This window comes from Scyliorhinus torazame, chromosome 16 (assembly GCF_047496885.1).
Source record: "Scyliorhinus torazame isolate Kashiwa2021f chromosome 16, sScyTor2.1, whole genome shotgun sequence".
Lineage (NCBI taxonomy): Eukaryota > Metazoa > Chordata > Chondrichthyes > Carcharhiniformes > Scyliorhinidae > Scyliorhinus > Scyliorhinus torazame.
In genome coordinates this window covers 107,408,452-107,431,285 of record NC_092722.1, presented here as the reverse complement: position 1 = coordinate 107,431,285, position 22,834 = coordinate 107,408,452, and the positions used below count along the sequence as shown (strand labels likewise).

The 22,834-nt window shown below is 47.4% G+C and overlaps 1 protein-coding gene across 6 annotated transcripts in view; it reads right to left on the bottom strand.

The window, feature by feature from the left end:
* The window catches only part of jmjd1cb (jumonji domain containing 1Cb), a 592,917-nt gene that overhangs the window by 71,491 nt on the left and 498,592 nt on the right, over nt 1-22,834 (bottom strand). For all 6 annotated transcript variants that reach the window (XM_072478811.1, XM_072478812.1, XM_072478817.1 and 3 more), the window contains 2 exons: nt 20,478-22,636; nt 4,844-5,045 (listed from right to left, as the gene is read on the bottom strand). In XM_072478811.1, coding sequence (XP_072334912.1) covers nt 4,844-5,045; nt 20,478-22,636 — 2,361 coding nt within the window. The remainder of the gene's footprint in view (nt 1-4,843; nt 5,046-20,477; nt 22,637-22,834) is intronic.

The window sequence follows — 22,834 nt, the reverse complement described above, 5'->3', positions numbered from 1 at the left end:
GTAAAAATCTTCCTCCCACCTAATGCAAATATAGACATATTATAATGAAGTCCAGTATCCTTTTGATTATAATCCGAGTTTGTATCACTATTTAAAATAGGTACTCTAGAATTTTGCCAATTGTTTTGTAAAAATTCAATGAGAACTTAACATATTTTCCTGGTCAAAAGTTGTTAGCATGACTGACATATCCGGAATGTGGCGACTAGGGGCTTTTCACAGTAACTTCATTTGAAGCCTACTTGTGACAATAAGCGATTTTCATTTCATTTCATTTTTCATATTACCAATTTTGTACATCACAGTCTCTTAATTAAAATTTTTCCTAATTGTACCATTTTATTTGAATTTATTATGGTATCGAAAGCCTGGGGAGAAAATTAATTGTGCCCCATATTCCCAATGGCCAGCCTAAATGAAGGTGTTCCACTTGGTCACCTTCATCTGTCACCTGATGAGAGGTCACCTTAACTTTCAAAGAGAAGTGCCCCCAATGGAAGGTGCCGTGGGCGGCATGGTAGCACAGTGGTCAGCACTGTTGCTTCACAGCACCAGGGTCCCAGGAACGATTCCCGGCTTGGGTTACAATCTGTGCAGTCTGCATGTTCTCCCTGTGTTGGCATGGGTTTCCTCTGGGTGCTCTGGTTTCCTCCCATGAGTCCCGAAAGACATGCTTGTTCAGTGAATTGGACATTCTGAATTCTCCCTCGGTGTACTCCAACAGGTGCCGGAGTGTGGCGATTAGGGGATTTTCACAGTAACTTCACTGCAGTGTTAATGTAAGCCGACTTGTGACACTAATAAAGATTATTATTATAATTTTCCTGCACAGCTTTCTCTTGTGCCATCTGTCAATCGGAAACATATTTCCTCACTTTCTTTTGACTATTAATTTCCGTTACAGTTTAATTATCTTCTGGGATGTGCAAACCCAAAACTTCTTCTCGTCATATATGTTTCAGAGTACAGTTAACCACTGATCATCATGAGAGCATATGCTGGCCCAGTTAATAAGACCATAAGATATAGGAGCAGAATTAGGCCATTCAGCCCATCGAGTCTATTCCGCCATTCAATCATGGCTGACATGTTTCTCATCCCCATTATCTTGCATTCTCTCCATAACCTCTGATCCCCTTCTCATGTTGCCATATCCTTGGATTGTTTATCAGTGTATCCCACTAATGAAAATCAATGTTTGGGGCTTTCATATCACACCTGCAAGCAGCTTCCACGTAAAGCTTTGGGCGCCCTACTGGTTTTTTGGCTCATGCTATCCAAAACATCTATTTTCATATGCCGACACGATCAAAGGGATCAGGGCTGGGATCTAAATATACAAGGATATGTGTCCTATCGAAAGGACAGGCGGATGGGTAAAGGGGACGGAGTTGCATTGTCAGTAAGGAATGAAGTTAAATCGATAGCAAGGAGCGACATAGGATCAGAAGGCATAGAATCTCTGTGGGTAGAGTTGAGGAATTGCAACGGTAAAAAGACCCTGATGGGAGTTATGTACAGGCAGCAGTCAGGAGGTGGGGCAGAAAATAAATCAGGAGATAGAAAAAACATGTAAAAAAGGCAGTATCACAATAATCATGGGGCCTTCAATATGCAGGTGGACTGGGAAAATCAGGTTGGTAGTGGATCTAAGAAAAGGAATTTGTGGAATGTTTAAGAGATGTTTTTTTGGAGCAGCTTGTGGTAGAGCCCACTAGGGAACTGGCCATTCTGGATTTGGTGATGTGTAATGAGGCAGACTGGATTATGGAACTTAAGGTGAAAGAACCCTTAGGGAGTAGTGACCGCAATATGATAGAATTTACCCTGCAATTTGAGAGGGAGAAGCTGCAATCAGATGTAATGGTATTACAATTAAATAAGGGTAACTACAAAGACATGAGGGAGGAGCTGGCCAAAGCTGATTGGAAGAGGAGCCTAGCAGGGAAGACAGTGGAACATCAATGGCAGGAGTTTTTGGGAGTTATTCGGGAGGCACAGCAGAAATTCAGCCCAAGGAGAAGGAAACATGCTAAAGGGAGGACAAGGCATCCATGGTTGACGAGGGAAGTCATAGACAGCATAAAAGCAAAAGAAAAAGCATACAAAGTGGTGAGGATTAGTGAGAAGCCAGAGGATTGGGAAGCCTTTAAAAGCGCGCAGAGGACAACTAAAAAAGCAATAAGGGGAGAGAAGATGAAATATGAGTGCAAGCTAGCTAGTAATGTAAAAGAAGATAGAGTTTTTTTTCAATATATAAAAGGTAAGAGAGAGGCAAAAATAGACATAGGACCACTGGAAAACGTGGCTGGAGAAATAATAATAGGAAACAAAGAAATGGCAGACGAACTGAATAGTTACTTTGCATCAGTCTTCACGGTGGAACACCAGTGGGATGCCAGAGCTCCAGGAGAATCAGGGGGCAAAGGTGAGTGCAGTGGCCATCACTAAGGAGAAGGGTCTGACAAAACCGAAAGGTCTGTAGGTGGATAAGTCACCTGGACTGGATGGACTACACCCCAGGGTTCAAAAAGAGATAGCTCAGGAGATTGTGGAGGCATTGGTGGTGATCTTTCAAGAATCACTGGAGGCAGGAAGAGTTCCAGAGGACTGGAAAGCGGCTCATGTAACACCCCTGTTTAAGAAGGGAGGGAGGCAGATGACGGGAAATTATAGGCTGGTTAGCCTGACTTCGGTCATTGATAAGATTTTAGAGTCTGTTATTAAAGATGAGATCGCGGAATACTTGGAAGTGCATGATAAAGTAGGACTGAGTCAGCACGGCTTTGTCAAAGGGAGGTCATGTCTGACAAATTTGTTAGAGTTCTTTGAGGAGGTAACAAGGAAGTTAAACAAAGGAAAACCAGTGGATGTGATTTATTTAGATTTCCAGAAGGCCTTTGACAAGGTGCCGCATAGGAGACTGTTAAATAAGTTAAGAGCCCATGGTGTTAAGGGTAAGATCCTGGCATGGATAGAGGATTAGTTGACTGGCAGAAGGCAAAGAGTGGGGATAAAGGGGTCTTTTTCTGGATGGTAAACGATGACTAATGGTGTGCCTCAGGGGTCTGTGCTGAGACCACAACTTTTCACAATATACATTAATGATCTGGAAGAAGGAATTGAAGGCACTGTTGCTAAGTTTGCAGATGATACAAAGATCTGTAGAGGGACAGGTAGTATCGAGGGAGCAAGGGGACTGCAGAAAGATTTGGACAGGTTAAGAGAGTGGACAATGAAGTAGCAGATGAAATACAACGTGGAAAAGTGTGACATTATGCACTTTGGAAGGAGGAATTTAGGCATAGACTACTTTCTAAATGGGGAAATGCTTAGGAAGTCAGAAGCACAAAGGGACTTCGAGTCCATGTTCGCTATTCTCTTAAGGTTAATGTGCAGTTTCAGTCGGCAATTAGGAAGGCAAATGCAATGTTAGCATTCATGACAAGAGGGCTAGAATACAAGACCAGGGATGTACTTCTGAGGCTGCATAAGGCTGTGGTCAGACCCCATTTGGAGTATTGTGAGCAGTTGTGGGCTACATATCTGAGGAAATAAGTGCTAGCCTTGCAAAGGGTCCAGAGGAGGTTCACAAGAATAATCCCTGGAATGAACAGCTCGTCATAAGAGGAACGGTTGAGGACTCTGGGTATGTACTCATTGAAATTTAGAAGGATGAGGGGGGATCTTATTGAAACTTCAGGATAGAGTGGACGTGGAAAGGATGTTTCCACTTGTAGAAAAAACTAGAAGCAGAGGACACAATCCCAGACTAAACGGACAATCCTTTAAAACAGAGATGAGGAAGAATTTCTTCAGCCAGAGGGTGGTGAATCTGTGGAACTCTTTGCCGCAGAAAGCTGTGGATGTCAAATCACTGAGTGTCTTTAAGACAGGGATGGATAGGTTCTTGATTAATTAGGGGATCAGGGGTTTTCGGGAGACAGCAGGAGAATGAGGATGAGAAAAATATCAGCCATAATAATAATAATCGCTTATTGTCACAAGTAGGCTTCAATAAAGTTACTGTGAAAAGCCCCTAGTTGCCACATTCCGGCACCTGTTCATGGAGGCCAGTACGGGAATTGAACCCGCTCTGCTGGCATTGTTCTGCATTACAAGCCAGCTGTTTAGCCCACTGTGCTAAACCAGCCCCCGATTGAATGGCGGAGCAGACTCATGGGCTGAATGGCCTAATTCTGCTTCTAGGAGACATGAGCCAAAAACTGAGAGAAACGGCGACATGACTTAAGGCAAGCATGACAATCAGTGGCGATTGCAGATTGACAACAGACACCAAAACCAAAAATGACAACCGACAATAGCACCTGATAACCTCTCATATGCAGCACTTATGACAGAAACTGCATCACACAAATTTGTCTTTACAGCCATCAGTAAAAGTACCTCATATGAAACTATCCCATAGTCAATGGATTTGCTGCATGTCTAAGACCTCAGGTAGATGGGAGTTATACCGACTAGATCTGGAACTGAGCATTACTCTTCCCAAGAAGCACAACCCTCCGATAACATTGTTCATTTGTGCTTCTCAGACCGTGTGGATCTGGAATACCTCAAATCATGCATGCTGCACAAATCCTCCTGGTCGCACCACTTCTGTCCTCCAAATTATTATGTTACCTAGAAGTACCAATTCTTCAACTAATGTTCTTAATTAGCTACTCTGGCTCTGCAGATCTTAACGCAATCTCTCAAAATTATAAAGTTAGTTTGATTATTTGTTGACCTGAACCAAACAATATTTCACATCTCAAAAGGCTTGCACAATATAGATACACCATCAACTTGTTACCTAGGACCCGAACGTATATTTACATACCGGCGGAAGTAGTAGAATCTGCAGAATACAGCTGACTGATTGAACTCCTCATTCTTCCGATAACGTACCATCCTACATTCTCTACACTTCTGAAGATTTGGTGCAATCTCAGAGCATGAGCCATCTTGCAGAAAAGGTTCTCCAGTCTGCTTCAGCTTCTTAACTTTTCGCCAGTCCTTCAACACTGACCGTGGTAAACCATCTGCAAAAGTGGAATAATTGTATTGAAGACTGCGGCATGGTTAAGAACTCACAAAATTCTAGTTACTCAAAAGGTAGGTAACTCACTTTGGGTGTCCTTTACTTATTCAGCAAATCACCTAACCCTCCAAAGAACTGACAACCTGAGAAATCAGACTCATTTCTTTTAACGAGCACTAACGTAATGTCCTTTTTCTACACCTTGTAAGAATGATTTGAAGTAGTAGCTTCATCTAATGTGGATGACAACAGTATTGAGTAAAAATACTTTTCCAATTAACTTACAGGTTTAAATCTGGCAGCACGAAAACCTGGCACATTTTATCTTCCTTAAAAAAAATACACAAGCTATCGAAACTTTTCATCTTGCTCTCATCAGGAGAGACACAGGAATACCAACATTTGGTATCCTTGATTCTATCCCGATGAGTGCTAGATGGAAAGCTTCAACAGCATGGCTTTTTTTCAGCAGTACTCAAGTTCTGGAGTACCAAGTGACAAAATGTATCCGTACTTCGAAGTTGACAGGTCGATGTAGGAGTAGAAAGTATTTATAAACCTGGAAAGTGCAGCAAAAAATCTATCCAATCTGAGTGCTAAAAAATAATTATTTCCAAATTATGCTTCTAATGTCACAAGGTGAATGAAGGCATCCTTTCTTGTTCAAGAAAGTAATCTCCAACACACAAGTAACCCTTGTATCTCGTTTGATGTGTGTGGCACAAAGTGAGTCAGCTTAACATTCAAATGAAACAACTGGATAACGAAAGCAATTCTTGGAAATGCACAAAGAGCTAGCTCAAAGAGCCTGCATTGGGTAAACTTTCTGCAGCTGGAACATCTCTTATTTTGGATAATTCCACATCTGCTTGTGTACAGGTACCAAGGCAAAGGTCCTGAGATGGTGCAACCAGGATTAGTGCTTCATAGGTGTTGGTAGGAATCAGGCTACTGAACACAAGAGTTAAGTTATTTACCGATTCCTCAGATAAGGTTTCAATGGCTGGGGGCACAGTGCTAAACAAGGTTCCAATTGGGGGTTTGGTGACAGGCATGTTATTGCGTTGCTCCACGAGAAAATACATATTTTATTATTTTCATGAGATGTGGGCATCCTAGCAAGGCCAGCATTTGTTTCCCATCCCTGACTTAGAAGGTGATGGTGGGCCATCTTCTTGAAGCACCGCAGTCCATCTCATGTAAGTACAGCTGCAATACTGTTAGGAAGAGTGTTCCAGGTTTTTGAACAAGCGACAGTGAAGGAACGGTGACATTGTTCAAAGTCAGGATGGTGTGTCGCTTGGAGGGGAAGTTGCTGATGGTGATGTTCATCTGCTGTGCTTGTCCTTTGAAATGGTAGAGGTTGTCAGTTTGGAAGATGCCGGTGAAAGAACCTTGATGAGATTCTGCAATGACTCTAGCAGATGGTACACACTGGTTGTCATTGTGCATCTGTGGTGCAGGGAATATATTTTTAAGATGTGATGTGGGACCAATCAAGCATGTTGTTTTGTCCTGGAGTTTCTTGTGTTGGAGCTGCACTCATCCAGAAAGTGGGAAATATTCCATCACACGACTGAATTGTGTCTTGTAGATGGTGGCCAGGCTTTGGGGAGTCAGTAGGTACGTTACTCTCTGCAGAATTTCCCTCTGACCTGATCTTATCAGCATTTAAATGGCTGGCCCAGTTCAATTTATGGTCAATGGTAACCCCAGGATATTAATGGTAGGAGATTCAGCAATTGTAATACCGTTGAATGTTAAAGGGAGGTGGTTAGATTCCCTCTTGTTGGAGATCGTTATTGCCTAGCTGCTGTATAGCACGAATCTTACTTACTTTCATGTTAATGGCTTCATTCAGATTTGTGAGCAACTTTCTATTGAGGTTGTGTGTTAAAATTAACCAGGATCAAAACATAGAGCATAAAAAGGCTATGGGGACTTAAGTAGGCACTGGTAGGACAAAGACATTGCCAGTCAGCAAACTGTACATTGAGCAAATGGAACCAACGTCAGAAGATTCGGAGAGCTGTTGAACTCAAGGAGGAACTTGTGGAGGACACGTTGTTGCTGGCATATAAATTGAGCTGCTTCAAGACTTAGTTGCTACATCTTCACAAAAACATTCCAGTAAATATTTTTCATCCTTTTGGGATTAAACTAGACTCAACAAGAAGCATTTATATCGCATTACTTAATGCATTAAAATGTCCAAGAGCCCCTCACAGAATGACAGACAGAACTTGCCATTGAACCAAATAAAGGATATAATTGGACAGATGACCAAAGGCTTTGTCAAAGATTTTTTAAAAATAATTTTTATTCAAATTTTTCCACAGATTATAACAAAAAAATAGAATCCCCCCCCCCCCCCCCCAATTACACACACAATAAAACAACAAAACCAAAAGTGCATAGATAAACAAATAAACATTAAACAGTAAACAATAGTGCATCCCCTACCAGACACGAACTTCCCCCCCACCCCCCGGGTTGCTGCTGCTGACCATCTCCTAACGCTCCGCCAGGAAGTCTAGGGACGGCTGCCACCGCCTGAAGAACCCTTGCACAGATCCCCTTAAGGCAAATTTCACCTTCTCCAATTTAATAAACCCTGCCATGTCACTAATCCAGGATTCCACGCTTGGGGGCCTCGCATCCTTCCACTGAAGCAGAATCCTTCGCCGGGCTACCAGAGACGCAAAGGCCAGAATACCGGCCTCTTTTGCCTCCTGCACTCCCGGCTCGTCCGACACCCCAAATATTGCGAGCCCCCAGCTAGGCCTAACCCTGGAATTCACTACCCTTGACACCGTCCTCGCTACACCCCTCCAGAACTCCTCCAACGCTGGACATGCCCAGAACATGTGGGTGTGGTTTGCTGGGCTCCCCGGACATCTCGCACATCTGTCCTCACTCCCCAAAAAACGGCTTAGCCTTGTCCAGGTCATGTGTGCCCTGTGCAGCACCTTAAATTGTATCAGGCCGAGCCTCGCGCAAGAGGAGGAAGAGTTTACCCTTCCCAGGGCATCCACCCACATACCCTCGTCAATCTCCTCCCCCAGCTCCTCCTCCCACTTACCTTTTAACTCCTCCGCCGAGGCCTCCTCCTCCTCCTGCATCACCTGATAAGTTGCCGAGATCTTACCCTCTCCAACCCACACCCCCGAAAGAATCCTGTCCTGGACCCTGCGCGCCGGCAGCAGCGGAAACTCCACCACCTGCCGCCTAATGAAGCCGATATCTGCATATATCTGAAAGCATTTCCAGGGGGGAGCCTGAATTTCTCCTCCAGTTCCCCAAGGCACGCAAACTTCCCGTCTATGAACAGGTCCCCCATCCTCCTAATACCTGCCCTGTGCCAACTCAGGAACCCCCCACCATCCATTTTCCCCGGGATAAACCAATGGTTCTCCCGTATCGTGGACCACTCCGAAGCCCCCACCGCCCCCCTATGGAGTCTCCATTGCCCCCAGAGTTTGAGGGTCGCCGCTACCACCAGGCTCGTGGTGTACCTCGTCGGAGGAAGCGGCAGCGGTGCCATCACCAGTGCCCCCAGGCTCGTGCCCACACAGGATGCCATCTCCAGCCTTTTCCACGCCGCCCCCTCCCCTTCCATTACCCACTTACATATCATCGCCACGTTGGCAGCCCAATAGTACCCACATACGTTTGGCAACGCTAACCCCCCTGTCCCTGCTCCGCTCCAAGAACACCCTCCTCACCCTCGCAGTCTTCTTCGCCCATACGAACCCCATAATACTCCTGTTAACCTGCTTAAAGAAGGCCTTAGGGATCAGGATGGGGAGGCACTGAAACAAAAACAAAAACCTCGGGAGCACCGTCATTTTAACCGACTGCACCCTACCCGCCAGGGAGAGCGGCAGCATATCCCACCTTTTGAACTCCTCCTCCATTTCCTCCACCAGCCTCGTTAAGTTGAGCTTATGCAGGGCCCCCCAGCTCCTAGCCACCTGAACCCCCAGGTATCTAAAACTTCTTTCTGCCCTTTTTAGCGGAAGCTCACCAATCTCCCTTTCCTGGTCTCCCGGGTGCACCACGAACAGCTCGCTCTTCCCCATGTTGAGCTTATACCCGGAGAAATCCCCAAACTCCCTAAGGATCCACATCACCTCCGGCATTCCCCCCACCGGGTCCGCCACATACAATAGCAGATCGTCCGCATACAACGATACCCGGTGTTCCTCCCCCTCCCCCCGCACCAACCCCTCCAGTTCCTAGACTCCCTCAAAGCCATGGCCAGGGGCTCAATCACCAGCGTAAAGAGCAGGGGGGATAGAAGACACCCCTGCCTTGTCCCTCGGTATAGCTGGAAATATTCCGACCTCCTCCTGTTCGTGGGCACACTCGCCACCGGGGCCTCGTACAGCAACCTCACCCAGCTGACAAACCCCTCCCCGAATCCAGACCTCAACACCTCCCACAGGTACCCCACTCCACCCTATCAAAGGCCTTCTCCGCGGCCATAGCAGCCACTATCTCCGCCTCCCCCTCCACCGCCGGCATCATAATTACATTCAGGAGCTTACGTACGTTGGTATTCAACTGCCTCCCTTTCACAAAATCCGTCTGATCCTCGTGTATGACCCCCGGAACACAGTCCTCAATCTTCATGGCCAATACCTTTGCTAGCAGTTTCGCATCCACATTAAGGAGTGAAATTGGCCTATACGATCCACACTGTACAGGGTCCTTGTCCCACTTCAGAATTAGAGAAATCAGCGCCCTAGACATTGTCGGGGGCAGGACCCTCCCCCTCCCTTGCCTCGTTGGAAGTCCTTACCAGCAGCGGGCCCACAGGTCCACGTACTTCCTATAGAATTCCACCGGGAACCTATCTGGCCCTGGTGCCTTCCCCGCCTGCATACTCCCCAGTCCCTTGACCAGTTCCTCCAACCCAACCGGCGCCCCCAGCCCCGCCACCTGCCCCTCCTCTAGGCTTTGTCAAAGATGAGGGACGTGATTCTCCGCACCCCCGTGCCGAAATTGCATTTGGCACGGGGGTGGAGAATCGATCTTTACGCAGAAATCACAGCCGGCGCCGCTCCCGCGATTCTCTGGTCCTTGGAGAGTCGCTCACACGCGGATTACACGGTGCGGCTGGGGGGCCATTGACAGAGGCTCCCTCAGCAATTCTCCAGGCATAGTTCTAACCACGTATTGTCCATCGGGAAGCTCGGGTGGCGGCTGCGGACCCAGGGGCGGGGGGGGGGGGGGGATCTAGCACCCAGAGGGGGCCTCATGGATGGCCAGGGCAGCGATCGGGCAGCTCGGATCCGTGGGCACGTGCCATTTCGGTGGGGCATACATTCTCGATGTCGATCCGTGGTCTGAGTCCGCCATCGCGCACGGCGCGGCCGCCTAAGGCCGCCGCCGTGCGCATGAGCGGACTCCCAACCAGAAGTGCGGGGACCCGTATCCGTAGCCAGAGTTGCGAGAAGCACTCCGGGGCCCTGCCAGCCCCCTGCAGATAAGAGAATCGTCCTTGACTGGCGTGGGGACATACCCCATTTTTGGAGAATCCAGCCATAGAATTTAAATAGTGTCTTAAAGGAGGACAGAAGTGGAGAGGCACTGAGATTATCATAGAATTTACAGTGCAGAAGGAGGCCATTCAGCCCAACGCGTCTGCACCGGCCCTTAGAAAGAGCGCCCTACTTAAGCCCACACCTACCCCCTATCCCCGTAACCCAGTAACCCCACCTAACCTTTTGGGATACAAAGGGCAATTTAGCACAGACAATCCACCTAACTTGCACATCTTTGGACTGTGGAGGAAAGCGGAGCATCAGAAGGAAACCCACGCAGAAACCCACGTTCTACCCACGGGACGAACGAGTTTATGGTCTAGCCACTGACAACGATGGAGCAAAGGAAAGCAAATGCACAAATGGCCAGAATTGAAGGAACAGAGTTCTTGGAAGGTTGTAGAACTGAAGGAATATCGGACATAGGGAGGGGTGAGGCCACAGACGGATTTGAAGATATAGATATGAATTTTAAAATGGAAGCAAAGCCAGAATGGGATCCAACTAGGTCAGCGAGTACAGCAGAGGTGAATGGAACTTGGTAGAGAGTGAGGGTGTGGATAGTAGAGGTTATGAGTAACTCCATTTTGTGAAGATGAAAGGCTGGCCAGGAATACACTGCAATAGTGGGGAGTAATATTAATCTTCCTATCATTGGCAAATAAAAATTTGAAATCATGCAATGCAATGGCAGATTGCATGCAGCTTTAAGAGATAGGACAGTTCTTCATATTATTAGCACTGTGGATGTAACTAAACCACACAGATTGCTGCAGTTTAAGGTGGTATGTCAGCACCTTCTCAAGTGCAATTAGGAATGGACAATAAAATACTCTCCTTTCCAGCATACACACATCTCAAGAATGATTTTTTAAAATTAATCTCGTTGTTGTTCAGAGCTTGATTTAGATTTAAATTTAATGCCAGAAACAGGATTCCCAAGGCTTTGGCAGCAAAATGGAGAAAGGAATGACTGGGTCAAGTGGATAAGTGTTTTCCATCACACTGTTTGAGAGCCAGAATGAGCAGCAGTGCTCCCCTGCAGTGAGCCCCCAAATAAATAATTTGGTATGATCAGCTGACATTAGTCCTTGCAACCTTTCCCTCGCTCCAGGTCGGTGGTCGGACCGTGGTTTATCCCGTAAATTCTGCTCAACACCCCTCTATGACCAACGATCTTTGCTAAACCTTGCGCTCATTCTTCACATTATTTGCAAAGCATCTCTTCTTCCCAGATTAATGGGGACTGTCCACACTTGTAGCCATCGACTGCATGATTTCTCATCCACAGGTAGAATTTTTTTTTTAAAATGACATGGAGTTCTTGCCTTTTAATTTAGCAGGTCCTCTGCTTTCCTTTCATTTCCAGGTTACATCCAACACTTTCACAAACATGCTCCCACCAATAAGTATTCAGGCCATTGACTCGTAGGTTTCTCTATGCTAGGAAATATTGAACACCAGCATTCTTACAATCAGGATCCAGTCAGGTTGCTCTGAGCCCCTGCAAGGTCCTTCAAGAAGGTTCCACATTTCTAAACGTCAAGCCATAATGCAAGAATGTATCACCAACGACTTCCGGGTGCGGCTATGCAGAGCTAGGTCGCATATTCGGCAGCTCCTGCTTGGAACGGACTTTTGGGCTCTTTTACAGGGCCCCCACGGCATTTGTTTGACATTTCCCGGTGTGGGAAGAAGGCGGCAATATTCCCCCGACAGTGTCCCCCAGGAATGGTATGTCTCTTGGTTGCCAGACACACGCAGAAACAGTGAAAGATTTGGCTGCAACTACAGGATAAACAGGGCCTCTTCCAGCATGCAGGCGGGGGAAGGGCAAGCTTAAAGCTGCAAGCTGACCTGAGGGCCTGTATCAAAGGTGAATTCTAGCAGCAGAGGGAACAACTGTGAAAAGACCTCATCAAGGCCACTGAAGGGACTTCCGGTTGCGGTGATGCCTAGCTAGCCGCACGCTTCGGCGGCTCCAGCTCCGACGGACCTTCGGGCTCTTTTAAGAGCCTCAACGGGGAATTTTTCGACGACGCAACCCGGTGTGGGGCGTGTGAGAAGGGAGTCCCCCCCAAACGAAGGAGGAAAAAAACGGCGGCGGCGGCTGCAGCGCGAGGAATCGTCGACCAAAGGGTCAGAAAGAGAGAAGTACAAGATGGCGGCGGAGAAAGCGCAGGCGACATGGGGGCCTGAGCATGAAATTGTGAGACGGTGCGTGGAGCTGCTGAAGAGGGAGGTGCTGACCCCGTTGCTACAGGCAATTGAGGGGCTCAAGGAGACATTAAAGACCCAGGAGACAGAGCTCCGTGTGGTGGAGCAGAAGGTGACAGATATTGAGGACGAGATCCTGGGCCTGGCGGTTAAGACACAGACGCACGAGGCACTTCATAAAAAGTGTACTGAAAGGATCGAAGCCCTAGAAAATGGAGCGCGAAGGAAGAACCTTCGGATACTGGGTCTCCCTGAGGGTGTGGAAGGAGTGGACTGTGGAGCGTACGCAAGTACGATGCTGAGCTCACTGATGGGTGCTGAGGCCCCTACGGGCCCCTTGGAGGTGGAGTGGGCAAATCGGATTCCGGCGAGAAGACCAAAAGCGGGAGAACCACCCAGGGCGATAATCGTGCGATTTTACCGCCTTAAGGATAGAGAAGAGGTCCTGAGATGGGCTAAAAAGGTGCGGAGTAGCAGATGGGAGAATGCAGTGGTACGGGTATACCAGGATTGGAGTGCGGAGGTGGCGAGAAGGAGGGCGAGCTTCAACCGAGCCAAAGAGGTGTTGCATAAAAGGAAGGTGAAGTTCGGGATGCTGCAGCCGGCAAGACTATGGGTCACGTATCAGGAGAGACACCATTATTTCGAGACGGCGGAGGAAGCATGGACCTTCATCAAAGAAGAGAAATTGGATCGGAACTGAGGGACTGATGCTGCAGGAAATGTTATTGTTAATGTTACGGTGGAAGTTAATTGAGAAGTAAACAGGGAAGGGGGAGACATTGGGGAAATGTGGGCGCCGGTGAGGGGGGAAAGACGGGACATAGTTGGAGAATGGGGAAGGGGAGGGGGAGGGGAAAGGGAGCTGCGCCATAAGAGGCGGGTCAGGTAAAGGGATGTTCCCGCACCAGAAAGAATAAGGCGGGAAGACAGGCGCAAGGCGGATGGGAGTTCCCCACATGGGGAGGTCGAGGAGTGAGCAGGAGTAGCCGGGGTCAGTTGAAGTCAGCTGACTTACGGAAGTAATATGGGGGGAGCAATCAAGCTAGAAAGAGATCTAGCGGGGAGGGGAGGAGGGAGGGAGAAGGGGGGGGGGGACAACTGGGTTGCTGCTGCGGAAATCCAAAAGGAAATGGCTAAAGAGTGGGTGGGCGGGGATGGTGTGCGACGCTGGGGGAGCGAGCGGGAGCGCGGAGGCGGGATATGGGACTGGCCTAGAGAAGGTAATGGCTAGTCGACACGGGAGGGGGGCAGGTAGCCCCCTAGTGAGGCTGATCACGTGGAACGTGAGAGGCCTGAACGGACCGATAAAAAGGGCCCGAGTGCTCGCGCATTTGAAAGGACTAAGGGCAGACGTGGTTATGCTCCAAGAGACGCACCTAAAGGTGGCGGACCAAGTTAGGCTAAGGAAAGGATGGGTGGGACAGGTGTTCCACTCAGGACTGGACGCAAAGAATAGAGGGGTGGCCATTTTGGTGGGGAAACAGGTCGCATTTGAAGCAAAGAACATCGTAGCAGATAGCGGAGGTAGATATGTAATGGTGAGTGGCAGGCTGGAGGGAATGGAGGTCGTGTTGGTTAACGTGTATGCCCCAAACTGGGACGATGCGGGATTTATGAGACGGATGCTGGGGCGTATACCGGACCTGGAGGTAGGAAACTTGATTTTAGGAGGGGACTTTAATACGGTGCTGGACCCGGGGCTAGATAGATCCAGCTCAAGGACCGGAAGAAGGCCGGCAGCGGCCAAGGTACTTAAGGGGTTTATGGACCAAATGGGGGGAGTGGATCCATGGCGATTTCTTAGACCTAGGGCTAGGGAGTATTCCTTCTTCTCCCATGTCCATAAAGTGTACTCCCGGATAGATTTTTTTGTTTTGGGAAGGTCGTTGATCTCTAGGGTGGAAGAAGCTGAGTACTCAGCCATAGCGGTTTCGGATCATGCCCCACATTGGGTGGACCTGGAATTAGGAGAGGAAAGGGAGCAGAGAACACTCTGGCGATTAGATGTGGGACTGATGGCGGATGAGGGAGTGTGTGCAAGAGTGCGGGGGTGTATTGAGAGATACCTGGAGGTCAATGACGACGGCGAGGTCCCTGTGGGAGTGGTATGGGAAGCACTAAAAGCGGTGGTCAGAGGAGAGCTGATCTCCATTGGGGCCCACAAAAGGAAAACAGAGGCCAAGGAAAGGGAAAGATTACTGGGGGAGATTTTAAGGGTGGATAGGGAATTTGCAGAGACCCCGGAGGAGGAATTGTACAGGGAGAGGAGACGACTCCAGACGGAATTTGACCTTCTGACCACCAGAAAGGCGGAGGTACTGTGGAGGAAGGCACAGGGGAGGAGGTATGAATATGGGGAAAAGGCGAGTCGCCTGTTGGCTCATCAATTGCGAAAGAGGGCAGCAGCGAGGGAAATAGGAGGAATTAGAGACGAAAGGGGAGACACGGTGCGAAGGGCAGGAAAGATAAATGAGGTGTTCAAGACCTTCTATGAGGAACTGTATAGGTCTCAACCCCCAGAGGGAGAGGAGGGGATGCGGCAGTTCCTGGACCAATTGAGGTTCCCGAAAGTGGAGGAGCGGGGGGTGGTAGGCCTGGGGGCACCGATTGGGGTGGACGAGGTTATTAAGGGACTGGGAAGCATGCAAGCAGGGAAGGCCCCAGGACCAGACGGGTTCCCGGTGGAGTATTACAGAAAATATGTGGACTTGTTGGCCCCATTGATGGTGAGGACGTTCAATGAGGCCAGGAAAGGGGGGACTCTACCCCCGACGATGTCGGAGGCGACGATATCGTTAATTTTGAAGAGGGATAAAGATCCGTTGCAGTGCGGGTCCTATAGACCCATTTCATTGTTGAACGTGGACGCCAAATTGTTGGCAAAGGTACTGGCATCGAGGATAGAGGACTGTGTCCCGGGGGTGGTGCACGAAGATCAGACAGGGTTCGTAAAAGGGAGACAACTGAATGTTAACGTGCGACGACTATTAGGGGTGATAATGATGCCCCCAGTGGAGGGGGAGGCAGAGATAGTGGCGGCAATGGACGCAGAGAAGGCATTTGATAGGGTGGAGTGGGAGTATTTATGGGAAGTGTTAAGGAGGTTTGGGTTTGGGAACGGGTTTATTAGCTGGGTTAGACTTCTTTATGGGGCTCCAACGGCAAGCGTAGTTACAGGTCGACATAGATCGGAGTATTTCCGACTATATAGGGGAACAAGACAGGGATGCCCGCTGTCTCCATTGTTGTTCGCGTTGGCAATTGAACCTCTGGCCATGGCGTTGAGAGACTCCAGGAAATGGAGAGGGGTGATTAGAGGGGGAGAAGAACACCGAGTCTCGTTATATGCGGATGACCTATTGTTATACGTGTCGGACCCAGCGGGGGGAATGATAGAGGTTATGCGAATTTTGAGGGGGTTCGGGGATTTCTCGGGGTATAGGCTAAACATGGGAAAGAGTGAATTATTTGTGATACATCCAGGGGACCAGAGTAGAGAGATAGAAGGCTTGCCTCTAAGGAAAGTGGAAAGAAACTTCCGATACCTGGGGATTCAGATCGCTAGGAGCTGGGGAACCTTGCACAGACTTAATCTGACACGGTTGGTAGAACAAATGGAGGAGGACTTCAAGAGGTGGGACATGCAGCCTCTATCGCTGGCGGGCAGGGTGCAAGCAATTAAGATGATGGTCCTCCCGAGGTTCTTATTTGTATTTCAATGTCTCCCTATACTAATCACTAAGACCTTTTTTAATAAAATAGACAGGAGCATCACGAGCTTCGTGTGGGCAGGGAAAGTTCCGAGAGTAAGGAGGGGGTTCCTTCAGCGTAGTAGGGACAGAGGAGGATTGGCACTACCGAACTTGGGCGATTACTATTGGGCCGCCAATGTGGCAATGATACGTAAATGGATGATGGAGGGTGAGGGAGCGGCGTGGGAAAGACTGGAGAGAAAGTCCTGTAAAGGGACGAGTTTAGAGGCGCTGGTGACGGCGCCGCTACCGATCTCACCTAAAAAGTTTACCACGAACCCGGTGGTGGCGGCAACATTGAATATCTGGGGACAGTGGAGGCGACAGAGAGGGGTGCAGGGAGCCCTGGTGGGGTCCCCAATCAGGAACAACCATAGGTTCGCCCCAGGAAGAATGGATGGAGGATTTCAGAGCTGGTTCCAGTTGGGAATTAGGAGGGTGGGAGATTTATTTATAGATGGGACTTTTGCGAGCTTGGGAGCATTGGAGGAAAAGTATAAGTTGCCCCGGGGAAATTTCTTGAGATATATGCAGGTGAGGGCATTTACTAGACAACAGGTGAGGGAATTTCCATTGCTCCCGACACAGGGGATACAGGACAGGGTGCTTTCAGGGGTGTGGGTCGGAGAGGGCAAGGTGTCAGAGATTTACCGAGAGATGAGGGAAGAGGGGATGGAGTCGGTGGGCGAACTAAAAGGAAAGTGGGAAGAAGAACTAGGGGAGGAGATAGAGGAGGGTATGTGGGCTGATGCCCTAAGCAGGGTAAATTCCTCTTCCTCATGCGCCAGGCTTAGCCTGATTCAATTTAAGGTGCTACATAGAGCACACATAACGGGAGCAAGATTGAGCAGGTTCTTTGGAGTGGAGGACAAATGTGGGAGGTGTGGCGGGAGCCCGGCAAACCACGCACATATGTTTTGGGCATGCCCGGCACTGGAAGGGTATTGGAAGGGAGTGACGGGAGTGATTTCGCGGGTGGTGAAGGCCCGGGTCAAACCAGGCTGGGGGTTAGCTCTATTTGGAGTTGCGGAAGAGCCGGGAGTGCAGGAGGCGAAAGAGGCCGACGTTGTGGCCTTTGCGTCCCTAGTAGCCCGGCGCAGGATCCTACTCATGTGGAAGGAGGCGAAACCCCCCGGACTGGAGGCCTGGGTAAATGATATGGCGGGGTTCATTAAACTGGAGCAGATAAAGTTTGCCCTGAGAGGATCGGCTCAAGGGTTCACCAGGCGGTGGCAGCCATTTCTCGACTACCTAGGGGAACGTTAGAGGGAAGACAGATGACCAGCAGCAGCAACCCAGGGGGAGGGGGGGGGGGGGGGGGGGGGGGGGGGGGAGGGGGGGTTTAGTTTAGGTCAAAGATAAAAGGGTTTTGTTACTTGTGTATTGTTTAAAATTTCTGTATTGTTATTGTTGCGTTTGCTTTGTAAGAGGGGAAAAATTGTTGTTTGGGAAAAAATTTTCAATAAAACATTTATAAAAAAAAAAAAAAAAAAAAAAAAAAAAAAAGAATGTATCACCAAGTATTCTGCAAGTTGTTTTGGTGGGGTGGATATTTGGGCCATGATTCTCCGCTACCCGCAGCGGAATTCCTGATGCGGCGGAGATTGTGGTAAAAGCTGTTGCAATCTTCCGGAGCCCCGCTGGCAGTGGCATCGAGGTTCGCTCCTCGCACGGGCAGGAAGATGCAAATGGGTCATTTGAACCCATTAGCTTCCGATTAATGGGCTGGACAACGGATTTTCCACTCCTCCGTGATTCTCCGGTCTTCTCGGCTGTAATTCACACGCGTATGGATTGGTGCAAATGTTTGCCAGCATGGCCCTGACATGGTGGGCCAAGGGGAAAGTATTTAACATAAAGTCTATTGTAAGTCTATTGTAATCCCCCCCCCAACACAAATCCTGCCCACCTCACCCCTCCCATCAGACTCCCTCGCCAGTGACCTCTACCAGAGACACCCCCATGTCATTGACACCCCCCATATCAGAGACCCCCTGATGTCAGAGACCCCCTGATGTCAGAGACCCCCTGATGTCAGAGACCCCCACATCAGAGACCCCCACATCAGAGACCCCCACATCAGAGACCCCCACATCAGAGACCCCCACAAAGGTGAATAGAAGCCTCGCAGATCAAAGGATCCGAGGGGGTTTGAAGTCTTGAGATGTGGTTTTGTCTTTCTATGAACTAACAGCTGCTGCTTTCCATGCCTCTGTCTGAGGCAGCATGTGCAAGGGACAGGTCCTCAAAAAATCAGTGGTTTTTCACTGTTTCTGCCTGGACTGCTCTTTGGCTTTCAGGCAAGGGTGAATAATGGGGCCGGGGCAGGGTTGGGCCACCCTCATGCGTGTGTCCTGTGGGGGAGGGGGGGAGCCAGCAATTCCTGTGGTTGGCGGAGGGGAGGTGGAGGAGGGTGCACCTATTCATCAGCGGGTATGGGGGGTGGGGGGGGGGCTCGGTATTGGGCCGGCCACTCAAAATGGTAGCAGGTCTGGGCGCCACTCCAAAGCCAGTGCAAACGAGAAGCGATTCACCTCCGGTGGGAGGACACAGTTGCACAACCGGAGAATCCTGCCCTTGGTATTCAAAAACATATTTTTTAAAAAGGTGGTAACAATTGGTGCTCGAGGTGGAGTAGACCGAGTTAACTCAATCAAGGCAAGTTACAGTGCACAGCTACGTTCAAAAAACAAAATTATATTCCCTATATTTTAGCCCTCTGGCTGAAGGCATTGATTTGTGCGAAACGTGGTTCTACCAGCACCGGAATGCCCAGCACTTTACCCAAGTAACAATAGATCACATAAGTGAGACAAGTGCGGACAGGGCATTTGGCTGAAGGTGGGTACTACAGCAGGGTCTGGCAATGTCATTGGCCAAAGCCCAATGCAAATAAGTGCACTTTCTCAATGGGAGTGGCTTGATGGTAGTCAGGAATATGAACTTTAAAACTAACACCCATCTCAGAACAGCTGAGCGACTGAATCTGAGATCTTCCTGTCCTGTGGATTAGCATTCCAGGTGGCAATGATGAAAAAAATAACATACCCAAAGTCACATAAGGAAAGTTTGCCTAATTTGTCATAACCAAAGTCGCAGCCTATCACTGATTCTTGGCTGACATGAATACAAATGAAGAGTTATCATCCAATGTATGTATTTAATGTTCGAAAACATTAGCATTAACTTTCCGGAATCTGATGGGTTGAAGCTATTGCTTAATTTTCAATGAGAATCATGACACAATTAATGAGTGAAACTGTTTTGGGGCTGAAGCAGATTTTCATACTGAGTTATTAATTAACAGTAGGGAAAAAAACTGAAACATGGTGAAATAGTCAGATCTCTAACACACAAGATAAAAATAAATGCAGCCGTTATCTCCAGGAAAGGCATTGCGGGGTTCTGTGAAAATTGCCAACTGCCATAAAAGCACTAATGTCATTCAGCAAAAGACCTGCTATTTCTTTCTGATCTGCCCAGCACGTGACCCCAATGCCACATTATGCAGCTGACGCTCAAGATCCTCAGGGAAAGCAAGGAAAGATAATAAATACCGCCTTGTCTGCATAACCATATCGCAAGAACAAATTAATAAATCTTAAAGATTAACACATCACTCAAATGTTTGATTGTATATCTATACAATACTACAGTACTATGTTATCAACTCACCAGAACAACCAATTGCGAGCATACACAGTTCAGTCGATTTTAATGGACACTGTATACCTAATGTCGCACCAAATAGACTTTCAAAAGTGATAAATTCCATGCAGCGCTACACATTTAAACTTCAAAGGAAATTACTCCGTCAAATGCTCCCATATAATTTACTTACACGTTCATATTTTGAATCCATAAACTGACTGGAATAAATTACACATTTTAATTGAAATCTACTGTACTTACCACTCTGAAGTTTAATTTTATTCTTCTCCTTTTCTTTTGTATTTCTGTAAACTGTACTATAAGGTTTAACTTCCTCCTCTTCTTTCTCAGTATCAGCCTTTCGCTTTTGCAAGTCATTTTGCCTCTTTTTATAAGTTGGCTTAGGTTTTCGTTTGACCCTATGCTCAGATTTATTTTCACTTTCATCTGAAGCATCACTTTCAGATCCAGATTCATAAATTCTTTTTGTTCCTCTTCTCGTTTTTCTTTCTTCCTGCTCATTTTTCTCTTCCTCAGATTGTCCTGTTTTGTGCACATCATTTGATGTGGAAGCTAATGGATGAACTGGAATTAAGTTCTTTGTGTCTTTCCCTGTGGTTTCTGTATTTTCCACTTTACTTGTATTTTTATCTTCTTCAGAGTGTCTAGTTAGCCAGGCTTTTTTAAGTTTTGTATGATAACTAGATTGAATAGTCTGACCATTGGTGACAGAATTTGCTTTACAGGGTACATCTATTGTTCCAGTATTATTAGGAGAGAGAGATGCTGCACTTTTTTCACTTTTAGGGCTTGCCGATTCAATGCTATGAGCAGTAGTGCTTCCAGAATGAGCCATAGCCAGCGCTGCCTTGTGCTTTTTCAGCTGGTAATAATCAATTGTATTTGAGACTCCAGTGTTATTCTGTGTAGCGCTTCCTGTTCTGGCAGTAGCTGTTGAAAGAACGGCAGTGGATGTGGTACTAATCCTGCATTCCTGTATCTGTGATCCGAAATGAGTTGAAGTTTTGGGAGCAACATGTCCTGTTACACTGTTAGTGAGTGTAGTGTAGGAGGAACAATAGGTTACATTTGTTTCACTGCCACTCAAAATTGTAGTTTCTGGGGCTGCAGAAGCTGAGGGGTCAGTCCTGCTATTGCACAAGTTGGTGACAGCCACAGATTTGGAATTGTTGTCTGGAAGTAAAGCTTTAAAGTTTTTTTCATGCTCTGCACCTGTAGTGTCCAAGTTCACAGTAGGCAAATTGGTTCTCCATACTTCTTTGATTTTAGATGCTTTAAGGTCATCTACTGGATTTGATTGCATTAACAAACCTTCTCCTCCAGAGTGCTTTGAGTTGGTTTGCATTTCTACTTTATTTTCTTGTCTAGCAATGGAATGTGGTTTTACAATAACAGATGCTGGGGCAACTTTGCACTTATTCTCCAAGTGGCAAACTGGTTTACCAGTTTTCCAGACGTCAAGTGAGGCAATTGCAGGATTATGCACACATATTTTCCCTCCAGCCCTTGGCTCTGGTAGTAAAGTTGGAGGTTTCTGCAGTTCAGAAATCTTAGCAGCATTTACAGGCTGTATTGGAGTTAGGGTTGGTGGAGATAGATTGCGATAATTACCTTCTCTGCGCTCTGTAACGTGATGAGATGAAGACTGGTAAACTGGAGCCCTATGTAAAGATGGCATACCTCTCAGAGGGTTTGAGGGTGAAATTGATAACTGTTCCCTGGTCCGCCCGTGGTCAATATTATTTGAGCTCGTAGGCTGAGAAGTCACTTGGTGGGAAAATTGTTCTGTAATTTTGCCAACTAACCCTTCACTCTCAGGATGATGTTTAATAAGTGGAGGTGGTTTGGACAGAGTCTTGTTATGTGAAAGGAGAGTAGGTGTTGAAGAATTTGTTTTCTCAGCATAAGGATGTACTGTGTCTTTAGACAGATATAATCTAGGTGGTTCATTTACAACACTGTTTGACAAAGTAGTAAAATAGTTGCTCTGGGGCATAGAATGAGGTACTGAATTCTTTGATGTATAAAATTCTATTGCACAATGTTCTGTTTCTCTATCTTGCTTTATGCTCTGGGGTTTTGGACCGTCAGCAGGCAAGGACGGTATTCTAGAATAGGCATCTTTTGCAACTTCATTTATCTTGATTGTGGAAGCAAAACGAGCAACTTCAATGCTCTCCTGCAGAATCCGACGTCTCTCTTCATTGTATTTGTTGTGACTTTCACTTTGTTCTTGGGGTGATCTTGTCTCCTTACTCTGACAAAAGGCAGTGCTCGTAAACCCTCGGGCCAGCTGACTTTCCAGCCCATGTGAATGTCTATCATGGTTAAATTCAAGTTTCATCTGCGCAGCAGTAACCAAATGTTTGGAATTACCTGAAGCTATCTTGTCAATTTCTCTATTTAAAAAAAAGAAAACAGTAAGTTTAAAAATTATGCACGGTGTTTTACAGAAGTAATCTTCATGTATCATGGAAATGGCATTTTCAACTTGCCACAATCATTTCTCTTAACTATTTGGTTACGAATACTGAAAGGCACAACGTAAGAAATATTTTGACTTCAAAACACATCTTAGTTTTTTATCTAATGCAGCA